General features: G+C 46.9%; 1 protein-coding gene across 1 annotated transcript in view; it reads right to left on the minus strand.

The window, feature by feature from the left end:
- EGFL6 (EGF like domain multiple 6) overlaps nt 1–8,786 on the minus strand; it is a 144,204-nt gene extending 135,418 nt beyond the window's left edge. The window contains exon 1 of the mRNA XM_040421958.1: nt 8,474–8,786. Within this exon, the coding sequence (XP_040277892.1) occupies nt 8,474–8,550 (77 nt within the window). The 5' untranslated portion in view covers nt 8,551–8,786. The remainder of the gene's footprint in view (nt 1–8,473) is intronic.
- Between the last annotated feature and the right edge of the window lie 4,258 nt (nt 8,787–13,044).

Genomic DNA, 13,044 nt, shown 5'->3' on the forward strand with positions numbered 1-13,044 from the left:
GAAAACTTTGAAAGTAAGGGCTATTTGACCATGAAGGAGAGTGATGGGGTGCTGCGCCAGATGACCTGGCCTCCACAGTCACCGGACCTGAACCTAATCGAGATGGTTTGGGGTGAGCTGGACCGCAGAGTGAAGGCAAAAGGGCCAACAAGTGCTAAGCATCTCTGGGAACTCCTTCAAGACTGTTGGAAGACCATTTCAGGGGACTACCTCTTGAAGCTCATCAAGAGAATGCCAAGAGTGTGCAAAGCAGTAATCAAAGCAAAAGGTGGCTACTTTGAAGAACCTAGAATATGACATATTTTTAGTTGTTTCACACTTGTTTGTTATGTATATGATTCCACATGTATTCATAGTTTTGATGCCTTCAAAGTCATGAAAATAAAGAAAACTCTTTGAATGAGAAGGTGTGTCCAAACTTTTGGTCTGTACTGTACCTAGTGAAGAACTCCTACCAGACCTCTCACTGGAGAACTGCAACCTCACAGCCTCCAGTCTTTTAAGGGGCACTCTGCCTGAGACTGCCGGAGCATTGTGGGTTGAAATGGGGCTAGGATCCCATTTCCAGTGTACGGCACATGATCCCTGAAGTGCCCACTACAGAATTACATGCTCTCCCGGTAAGGATGAAAAAAAGAATTATGGCCATGCTATTTTTGTAAGACTTGACACTGTGGGTGAGAGGAGATAAAAAATTATAACCAGATAACCCTTGTAAGGGACACTTCTATAAATGATGGCTGGATGGTTTTCTAGATATCATTTGAAATCACTCCATATATTCTACTGGCTCTTTAAATTCCTCTTTGCGTGGACTTTTCTCATGGCATGCAGTTTAGCTTAAAGGGGTATTCTAGTAGGTAAAAGTTATCCCCTATCCACAGCATAGGGGATAACTATCAGATCGGTGGGGGCCTTACCTCTGGTACCCCCACCGATTTCGAGAACAGGGGCCCCGTACCCCCTGCTGCTCCCCTGAAATGATCAGAGTGGCCAGTTGCACATATACGTGGCCGCTCCATTCATTTCTATGGGAGTTACAGAGATAGCCGAGCAGAGCTGTGGATAGGGGATAATATTTACCTACCCGAATATTCCTTTAAGGCTACTTGCGGCAGGATGGATCCGACATGCTGTTGACCATGTCGGATCCGTCCTTCCGCTATTTTGCCGTGCCGCCGCTCCGTTCTCATTGACTATAATGGGGACGGGGGCGGAGCTCCGGAGCAGCACGGCGGTGCACGGTGAAAGCCGCCGAACTAAAAAGTCAGACATGCAGGACTTTCTAGTCCGGCGGCTTTTGCCGTGCACCGCTGTGCTGTGCCGGAGCTCCGCCCCCGTCCCCATTATAGTCAATGGGGACGGAGCGGCGAAAAAGCGGAAGGACGGATCCGACATGGTGAACAGCATGTCGGATCCGTCCGGCCGCAAGTGTGAAAGTAGCCTAACTCTCTCAGACAGGTCATCACTGCAGCTAGAGAGCAAAGGGGGTGCCTATCTGAATTAGAGCATCACATATTATACTGATAAGTTCAGTGCTCTTCTGTGGGCATCTTTATCTAGGCCTATTAAGAAAACAATAGAACCATCATACTGTTATCCCAATTCTACACCCACTATTATCAGGATTTCCCTTTAGATAACATTTCTCTTCACAGCAGCAGTAAACTGACCATGGATTATCTATATAGGATATTATAGGAGGTCTTATCATTTGTGCCAGCTGCTACAGAAGTACAATATTTTGTATTCAATTTAATGAGCATAAAGTGCTGACAAAATGAAAAGCAGGCAAACATTCAAAAAAAAATGTTTTCTATAATTATTGAGTTAAAAAAAAAACATGCCACATTCTCATGGTTTATTGCAATGGTGCGTTAAATTTCAATAGACTCTTAAAGCTTCCATGTGCTAGAGGGTTACTCTCTCAGATCACACTCCCTCTAAGGCCCCTTTCAGACGAGCGAGTTGTACACTCCGGACTCGGAGTGTGAGTATAAGGGTACATTCACACGACCGTATTATTTTTTCAGGCGTCCAATCCGCATCCGTTCCACATTTTGCGGAATAGAAGCGGACCCATTCATTCCTATGGGTTAATAAAATGTGCGGACAACATTCAGTATGTTGTCCGCATCCGTGTGTCCGCATTTCTATTCTGCAAAAATATGAAGCATGTCCTACTATTGTCCGTCCAGATCGGTCCGCAGCACCATTCAAGTCAATGGATCCACAAATTGCGGATGACATACAGAATGGATTCCGTATGTCATCCGTTTTTTGCGGATCCGTTTTTGTATTTTTGAAGGCCTTAATTCTTTTTTTTTCCTCTCTCTCTTTTTTTTTTCCTTCCGTTTTTTGCGGACCGTAAAAAACAGAAGACATACAGAAGTCATTTGTCCGCAAAATGCGGACACACGGTTCCGTTATTTGCGGACTGCAAATCGGAAAGGATTACACATGGTCGTGTGGATGTACCCTAAGACAGCTCCTGTCCTGAACTTCCAGCGCTGCCGGGGGTCACATAGCATTATATTGATTTCTGATTCTATGTAACCCTTACAGTTCTGGAATGTATTGGATAACACTGACAGCATTAAGGTCAAGGCTGACCTATTCAGTAGGCTTAATCTAGGTGAGGCTTTTCCATGTGGAATCCCGAGGATAAGTAGCATGCCACTTGCTCTCGCAGATTTTCTATTTTTAAATAACCGGTCAGGACCTTTGGAGTTAAAGGGTTGTAGAAAGCGCTTTCACAAAGTCCATATTCAGGACCCCTATCTATTAAATAGCATGGAGAGCAGCTACAAAGGATTCTGTCTTGCTCTCAGGATTTGACATGTCCAAGCATTACACGAAGAACCCTTTGCTTTCAATGAGCACTGTGTAATGCTTTATTTCCGCTGTGGTGGCCCTGCTGGAAAACTGCACACTTGCTGCCAGATTTTCTCCGATTACAGCTGACTGCTGGGTGTCCCTTTCTAACAAAAAGAGATAAAGTAGACAGTCATAGTTCATCCAGGTTGTTGATACTTCTGCCCTCTTACATTCACCCCTATACCTTTACCTTGGCCTGGGCAACACCAGATGAAAATACAGGCTTAGGGCTCGTTCACACGAACGTATTATGCGTTCCGTACACGGGACGTTTTCTTCGTTCCGCATACGGTCTGTATACGGAACCATTCATTTCGATGGGTCCGCAAAAGATGCGGGCAGCACTCTGTGTGCTGTCCGCATCCGTTGCTCTGTTCCGTGGCCCCGCAAAAATTATAGAGTCCTGACCTATTCTTGTCCGTTTTGTAGACAAGAATAGGCATTTTTATAATGGGCCTGCTGTTCCGTTCCGCAAATTGCGGAAGGCACAGGGGCGACACGGACCGCAAAAAATGGCACGGTTGTGTGAACAAGCCCTTAGATTTACATTACCCACATATGATGCTCAGCCATTAAAGTGTACCTTCCATGTTGAAAATGTGGTCAAGATGCAGTCCTGTCTGGTATAGAGGAGCTGAGCAGATTGGACCTAGTCAGTGATTGACAGCCTCCTCCGCATGAGCGTGCATACAGAGATAGGCCTCTTGCCCACGAACGTAAGGGCTCCGTGGGGCAACCGCATGCGGACCACGGATCCATTCACTTGAATGGGATCCGCGATCTGTATGTTCCGCAAAAAGATAGAACGAGTTCTATTTTTTTGCGTAACGGAAGCACGGAACGGAACACCACAGAAGCACTCCGTAGTGCTTCCGTGGGGTTCTGTTGCGTGCCACACCGCATCTCCGAATTTGCGGACCCATTCAAGTGAATAGGTCCGCATCCGTGATGCGGAATGCACACGGCCGGTGCCCCGTGTACTGCGGAACCGCCGTATGCGGGACGCAATACGGCCACAGGAGCACTATGGCCGTGTGCAAGAGGCCATACTGTAACTGCCGATCACCAATGAAAACGCCCACTGCACTCCTAAACCCAAATTGAGTGGAGATTTAAATTAATAAATTACATTTTCCGAATCTTTTCCCACATATTTTTCCCAAATCCAAGCGCCAGCAAAGAACTTCACTTGTGTTTGGGCGTGTGGCTCAACGTTTGATGATTTGCTTTCAAATAATTCAGTCATATATAGATATACAGGGAGTGCAGACTTATTAGGCAAGTTGTATTTTTGAGGATTAATTTTATTATTGAACAACAACCATGTTCTCAATGAACCCAAAAAACTCATTAATATCAAAGCTTATTATTTTTGGAAGTAGTTTTTAGTTTGTTTTTAGTTTTAGCTATTTTAGGGGGATATCTGTGTGTGCAGGTGACTATTACTGTGCATAATTATTAGGCAACTTAACAAAAAACAAATATATACCCATTTCAATTATTTATTTTTACCAGTGAAACCAATATAACATCTCAACATTCACAAATATACATTTCTGACATTCAAAAACAAAACAAAAACAAATCAGTGACCAATATAGCCACCTTTCTTTGCAAGGACACTCAAAAGCCTGCCATCCATGGATTCTGTCAGTGTTTTGATCTGTTCACCATCAACATTGCGTGCAGCAGCAACCACAGCCTCCCAGACACTGTTCAGAGAGGTGTACTGTTTTCCCTCCTTGTAAATCTCACATTTGATGATGGACCACAGGTTCGCAATGGGGTTCAGATCAGGTGAACAAGGAGGCCATGTCATTAGATTTTCTTCTTTTATACCCTTTCTTGCCAGCCACGCTGTGGAGTACTTGGACGCGTGTGATGGAGCATTGTCCTGCATGAAAATCATGTTTTTCTTGAAGGATGCAGACTTCTTCCTGTACCACTGCTTGAAGAAGGTGTCTTCCAGAAACTGGCAGTAGGACTGGGAGTTGAGCTTGACTCCATCCTCAACCCGAAAAGGCCCCACAAGCTCATCTTTGATGATACCAGCCCAAACCAGTACTCCACCTCCACCTTGCTGGCGTTTGAGTCGGACTGGAGCTCTCTGCCCTTTACCAATCCAGCCACGGGCCCATCCATCTGGCCCATCAAGACTCACTCTCATTTCATCAGTCCATAAAACCTTAGAAAAATCAGTCTTGAGATATTTCTTGGCCCAGTCTTGACGTTTCAGCTTGTGTGTCTTGTTCAGTGGTGGTCGTCTTTCAGCCTTTCTTACCTTGGCCATGTCTCTGAGTATTGCACACCTTGTGCTTTTGGGCACTCCAGTGATGTTGCAGCTCTGAAATATGGCCAAACTGGTGGCAAGTGGCATCTTGGCAGCTGCACGCTTAACTTTTCTCAGTTCATGGGCAGTTATTTTGCGCCTTGGTTTTTCCACACGCTTCTTGCGACCCTGTTGACTATTTTGAATGAAACGCTTGATTGTTCGATGATCACGCTTCAGAAGCTTTGCAATTTTAAGAGTGCTGCATCCCTCTGCAAGATATCTCACTATTTTTGACTTTTCTGAGCCTGTCAAGTCCTTCTTTTGACCCATTTTGCCAAAGGAAAGGAAGTTGCCTAATAATTATGCACACCTAATATAGGGTGTTGATGTCATTAGACCACACCCCTTCTCATTACAGAGATGCACATCACCTAATATGCTTAATTGGTAGTAGGCTTTCGAGCCTATACAGCTTGGAGTAAGACAACATGCATAAAGAGGATGATGTGGTCAAAATACTCATTTGCCTAATAATTCTGCACGCAGTGTAGACAGACAGGGTGGTGTCCATATCTTTTGTTACCTGTGATTAGTTACAGTCTATTCACATTAGTGCGTTTTATCACTGTTAGTGCACGTTCACATTGATGTGTTAAAATTGTGCTATTAGTCAAAAATAAAAAATAAATTGGGCTCCGGGAAGGCTGGGAGTACAAAACGAAAACTCAAAAACGGAAACTCGCTGTGTCCTTAAGGGGTTAATACTCATAATAACAACAATAACACTAACCATTTTAAAGACAAAACAATAAAATGCACTAAAAATATTTAAAATAATTCTTATTTCTCCCTAAATTACCACTCCATTAGGCCTCCTGCACACGAACTGCACCTCCTGCACACGAACGCAAATTGCAGGCCGCAATGCACGAACACCGACCGTGGGGCAGCTGCAGCGGATCGAGGACCCATTCACTTTAATGGGTCCGCGATCCGCCTGTTCCGCAAAAAGATAGGATATGTTCTATCTTTTTGCGGAATGGAAGTACGGGACGAAACCCCACGGAACCATTCAAATAAATGGGTCCGCATCCATGATGCGGAATGCTAACAGAACGGTGCCTGTGTATTGTGGATCCGCAAATGCGGTTCGCAATACGGCAACGGGTAGCACATGTTCGTGTGCAGTAGGCCTTAGGCTACATGCACATGAACGTTGTTTGTTTCCGTGTCCGCTCAGTTTTTTTTTGCGGAGAGAACGCAGACCCATTCATTTCAATGGGTCTGCAAAAAATGCACACAGCACACCGTGTGCTATCCGCATCAGTATGTCCGTTCCATAGCCCCACAAAAACATGTCCTATTCTTGTCCGTTTTAGGCATTGTTACAATGGATCCGCAAAAAAAAACGGATGGCATACGTCACCCTTTTTTTTTTTGGGCGGATATGCAATTTGCAGACCGCAAAACACATACAGTTGTGTACATGTAGCCTTAATGGTCTGCGCATGCACGGACGGAAAGAACAGATCCGTTTTGCCGGAACACAATCCGTTTTGCCGGAACACATTAATGCATTTCAATGTAAAATAATGCCGGATCTGGCATTCCGGCAAGCGTTCAGGATTCTTGGCCGGAGAGAAAACTGCAGAATGCAGCCAAAAAACGTAAGAGGGACTGAACTGATGCTTCCTGAACGGAATGCTCTCCATTCAGAATGCATTAGGATAAAACTGATCAGTTTTTCCCCGGTATTAGGGTCCATTCACACGTCCGTAAGTGTTTTGCGGATCCGCAAAACGTGGACACTGGCAATGTGCATTCCGCAATTGCGGACAAGAATAGGACATATTCTATTTTTTGGCGGAAACGAAAGCACGGATGCGGAAGTGCGGATCCGCGAATGGGTCTGCACCCGCGCCGCAAAATTGCGGAATGGATGCGGACCCATTTTGCGGACGTGTGAATGGACCCTTAGTAACCTGTTCAGTTTGACTTGTAAGAGGAACTGCTCCTCCAGTAGTTGGTCTATCTCCAGGGCAAGATAACAAGTGACGTGCGTAAAATGCATCAGTTCACACTCCTGCTCCAGAGCAGTGGAATTCCTGGAACACATTACTGTTGGCTTTCCCTATATGAGAACATCTGGTGTCAATTATTATTTCGGTTTTGCACCTGTTTTCTCCCAATGAAAATAATGAAAGTGTGATTTATAAACAAACATGGCGTAATTATAATGGCGCAAATCACAAAATCTTCCATATGACATCCTCCGAGACTTCAACAATTTACCCAACTGCTTATTTCCTGCAGAACTTCACCTAATCGACTGCCACTTATTCAGCTTCCATTTAACGCTGCCCAAGCACAATGGCACACAGCAGACGCCCCACACTTACGGCACACTACTCACTGAGACAAGAGACAGACCCCAGAACCCAGACTGCTCTTCAAACTGATTTATATACATGTGCACATGGGTAAATAAATGATATAGGTATATAAAAGTATATAACATATCAAAGTGCACCATTCTATACTTTCATATATGTAGGACTTAAATAGTATACCATATAGTGCTCTAACACACTGTGATGCCATATGGTCCCTAGTCCCAGGCGACAGAGAGGGCAGGGTTTATTTGTAGTGGGATATGTCTATAGGGTTCTGTATCCTGGGCAAATCGACAGCAACCCCCCTGGAAGCACTCCTGAGAACAGAGCTGGGGGATAGCTATGGAACAAAGAATATATACAGAATTTAGAGTCTTAGCTTTGTGGTGTTATAAAAGCAGACATCCCCTTTAAATGGAGTCTGTCACCTCCTAAATCAGTTTCAAAGAACACCACTCTTTAGTGTAGGTGCCCTAAAACAGACCCATACCTTTCTTGTACTTCTACTCGTGAGACATGCTTCTTTTTATTTGTATGCCAATAGGGTTTTAAGTGCACTGTGGGTGGGGACTGCTCTATTTGGTGCACCTTGCTTCCCCTGGGTCATCGGTCCCGACTTTGAAATCTCGGGGACTGTCAATCAAACAAGACTGGAGGTGCTAGGCAGTGTTAACGGTGGAGCAATGGTGTACCAAAAGGAGCAACCTCGTGTACGGTGCACCGAAAACCTTATTTGCGTAAAAATAAAAAGAAGCATCTCTGGGATTAGAGAGCTGGCTTTTCACAAGAAGGTATGGCTATCTGTCCTGTTATATTTGTGTTTGCCTATCTGTTCTGCATCCTCAGATTGAATGGTAGAACTTTGGATGTGTCCTGGTATTATATGGCATGCACTAAAAACACAAGGTTATGTATGGACATGCAAACTGACCTTGAAGACTCTGCAAATCTACCTGCAGCAGAGGAGAAGTATACACCCAGAAGAGTTATCCACAGCAGCAGCCACATGTCTACGTCCTGGACCTGGAGAGCTTCTACTGGGAGGCAAAGTTCAATATTCTCTCTCCTTCTGAGGACTTGTGTTAAGTTCCTTTTGAATGAGGGGCAGTCCTGGGAGTCCCTGTAGTGCTCCTTACTCCATCCCTGTGTGCGGCTCTAGTAGTGGGGGAGCACTTTCCTCTGGCTTTTGTTGGGTGTTAGCTCTGCCTTTTTCCTGCCTTTAAGCAGCTGCAGAAAACACTTGGCTGCTCTGAAATTCCAGCCAGTCTGCCCTCACAGTCACTGATGACAGCGCAGTAGGTTGGTGGGTTGTGGCAGGATTTTACATAGGGAGGAGTGGGCTGCCTAGGGTTTTCCTTATTTTAACCCTGTGTTTCCACTACCTGTGACAGAAAGGGTAGCTGGAAAAGTACTTGCCTGTTACTTCAACAGCCATGGTGTCTCACTCATCTTTACAAAATTCCTAACCATTGGTTCTCTCCAGATTTTTTAAAATAACTTATATGTGTTTAACGTGATGGACGGCACTTTCATGAAAGACTGAAGCTTAGTTCATATTTACTAGAATATTTAGAGTTTTCTGCTTCGTCATAGGAATAGAAAACTCCACTGACATAAAATGGGGTAGGTTGAGTTTCCATCATGGATTATATTGTTTTATCACAAAAAATAGTGTGTTGTTTTTGGACATTTATGATGGACTTAGTGTTAGTTCTGCAGCTATAAATTTGAGCAGTTTTCTCCTACCTGTGGGTCTCCAGTTGTTGCAGAACCGCAACTCCTAGCATTCCCTGAAAGCTGGAAGCTGTTAGGGTATGTTGGGAGTTGTGTTTTGGCAATAGCTTGAGAGCCATAGATTAGAGGCCACTTTATTAGACGATGCCACTGGGGGTCCCCTTGCCCTTGTTTGGCGTAGTTGTACAGTATTTTCCTTGATCTTTCTTGGAATTTTTTTCCCACCCTTTCAGACCTAATTTTACGACATGTACTATCCACTACTGTTCCACGACATGTACTATCCACTACGACTACTGTTCATTTAAAAAAAAATTTTTTTTATTTTACTTAGGAAACGCGGTGTACCAACACAAAAGAGCACACCCATATACTGTCTGCACTACACAAAGTGCTCCTCAGGGTATCCAGTAGCTCCCCTGGACAACTTGATTGCCAGATCTTTCCATCTTGATTGCCAGATCTTTCCCTCAAGAAGATTGCCTGGGACTGGATGGGGTGATGGATCTCCCATGCATAGCAGCCAGAAATCACCTTGGTTGAATTATGGATCCAAGTTGAAACAGCCTGGAATGACTGATTGCAGTGGCCTACTACCAGGGCGTCTGGGGTATCTTTTGCCCCTTAGGAGGTTACTACGAAATATGTCCCTCTTGTAGAGCAAGTAAACGTGACGCCAGCTGCGGTTAAGCAACGGAAGCACAAGGCTCCTGTCACGGCTGAGGATGGGGGAAATCCTCAGCCGTGTGCAGCCAGGTGATGTTATGGCCTACTCGGCCAGGAGAACAGGATAGGGAGCAGGTCACCTTCTAACAGCGTCCCTACCCTGACCCTAACTCCTAACTGCATGGGCCGACCTTAAAGGTAGGAGGACCCATGCGCAGGAACCTCGGATCCCTAACTCACCCTCCGTCCGGTCCCTGCGCTAGGAGTCAGGGTAAGACGACCTACTCCTCCTAGACACGGAGGAGCAGGAGTCTCAACGGCCAAGCTGTTGGGAAAAAGGGGAAACATAAACAGACTAATGGAAATGGCAGGTGAACTAAGTAGCTCAACCAACCTGCCACAGCCTTGCTGACTGGATCCCTGACACAGAGAATCCAGAACCATTAGCTGCACAAACCAACATAAGAAAATCCCAACAGACCATCACCCAGACATGACACATACAGGTAAGCATAAACTAAATAAGACCTATGACCACAGTGGTGGCTCTCACAGAGGAATGGAAAGCACAGGAGGCTGCCTCAGCTAGCAAGCCTGAAGCAACCTACTGAGCCCTGCTAGAGAGAGGGTATATATAGGCCAAAGTGGCCACACCCAAAGGTTGGACACACCCAGTGACATCACACACACACACTGGGAAGGAAGTTAACCCTTCCAATGCCACAGAAGGGAAACACACATACATAAAGGGAAAGTGCACACAATAACATACAACACAGTGCACACACCTAACAAAAAGGTTGCTAGGTGTGACCCCATGCCAGGGCAGCAAGCTGCCTAGGAACGCTCAGGCTGCTCTGCTGCAAAATGCAACACTGGTTGCCCGCGGCAACCACAAGTGAGGCCACAGACAAGCGGCCCTCACCCGTGGTTGAACGCCCATACAAAACCGCAGGCAACCGCATGCGGTAAAGGAGTCACGGTCATGGGCATGGCCGTGACACTCCCACCCCTCAAAGCCCCCCCACCAAAAAAAAGGAAACTGGTGAGAGACTCGCACAAGGGGATAGGAGAAGGGAACGTCCACTCTCAGACACGGTTCCCAAAATGTCGCTGTCAGCTGCATCCTCTCCCAGCACACAACTCAGCCAGTCCGACGAGGCCTGCAGCCCGCACCAGCGACACAGGGGGGAGAACCACAGAGAGATGAACGAGGGGACTCTCCACTCACGTCCCCACTCCAGTCGCTGCCAGCAGACACTCCTAACCAGCACGCAGCTGGACCACTTACGGAGTGCTGCCAGCAGACGACCAGGGATGAGAACATGGAGAGGGACGAGGGATCCCCAACACGGACACGGAAGGTAAGGTGGCGGGGAATAAGCCACCAACCGTGCCGTTAACGGAGATCCCCCAGGAACGCTCTCCCTCCGGAGAACGCGCATGCAGGCCACAAGAAGATGGCACTGCATGCTGCACCCTCTTCCGAAGGTATGCATACCGCATACCAAACACATACCACGTGTAATAAAATCAGGGGGATGCCAAACGAGGCAACGGTGAAGGGATGGCGGGGAAACGCCACTCACCGCGCCCTCAGAGGCGAAAACCCCCAGAACGCTCTCCCTCCGAAGAGCGCGCATGTACCCCTTCCGCAGACGGCGGTACATGCTTCACCCTCTTTCGAGGGAACATACTCCCACCCCTCAAAGCCCCTCCCAACAAAAAAGGGGAAGGTTGGTGAGGCTTAGAAAACAATGGGAGGGGGGGAGGGGAAAGACAAACAAAGGGGACACCAACACGGACAACGGTGAGCAAGGAATGGCGGGGAATGCCACTCACCGCGCCGTAAATGGTGAAAGCCCCATAACGCTCTCCCTCCGGAGAACGCGCATGCACCCCATCCGTAGATAGCGGTGCATGCTTTACCCTCTTTCGAGGGAACGCCACGCGAGAAGCCGTTGTGGTCATACTGTCACGGCTGAGGATGGGGGAAATCCTCAGCCGTGTGCAGCCAGGTGATGTTATGGCCTACTCGGCCAGGAGAACAGGATAGGGAGCAGGTCACCTTCTAACAGCGTCCCTACCCTGACCCTAACTCCTAACTGCATGGGCCGACCTTAAAAGGTAGGAGGACCCATGCGCAGGAACCTCGGATCCCTAACTCACCCTCCGTCCGGTCCCTGCGCTAGGAGTCAGGGTAAGACGACCTACTCCTCCTAGACACGGAGGAGCAGGAGTCTCAACGGCCAAGCTGTTGGGAAAAAGGGGAAACATAAACAGACTAATGGAAATGGCAGGTGAACTAAGTAGCTCAACCAACCTGCCACAGCCTTGCTGACTGGATCCCTGACACAGAGAATCCAGAACCATTAGCTGCACAAACCAACATAAGAAAATCCCAACAGACCATCACCCAGACATGACACACAGGTAAGCATAAACTAAATAAGACATAAAACCTGAACTTAAACCTAGACTTAAACCTATGACCACAGTGGTGGCTCTCACAGAGGAATGGAAAGCACAGGAGGCTGCCTCAGCTAGCAAGCCTGAAGCAACCTACTGAGCCCTGCTAGAGAGAGGGTATATATAGGCCAAAGTGGCCACACCCAAAGGTTGGACACACCCAGTGACATCACACACACACTGGGAAGGAAGTTAACCCTTCCAATGCCACAGAAGGGAAACACACATACATAAAGGGAAAGTGCACACAATAACATACAACACACACACCTAACAAAAGGTTGCTAGGTGTGACCGCATGCCAGGGCAGCAAGCTGCCTAGGAACGCTCAGGCTGCTCTGCTGCAAAATGCAACACTGGTTGCCCGTGGCAACCACAAGTGAGGCCACAGACAAGCGGCCCTCACCCGTGGTTGAACGCCCATACAAAACCGCAGGCAACCGCATGCGGTAAAGGAGTCACGGTCATGGGCATGGCCGTGACAGCTCCCATTTGTAGATGGTAATGTTGGTACCCAGGGGTAGGATTGCCAGAGTGGCTCAGGGTAGCCTACAGTCTCTGTAGATGTTATATACACATGTCATGGTGTTCCTACCTGGATATCCGTGGATCTCAGACGTGGTGTAGTCCGAA

The sequence above is a fragment of the Bufo bufo genome, chromosome 3 (assembly GCF_905171765.1).
Source record: "Bufo bufo chromosome 3, aBufBuf1.1, whole genome shotgun sequence".
NCBI lineage: Eukaryota > Metazoa > Chordata > Amphibia > Anura > Bufonidae > Bufo > Bufo bufo.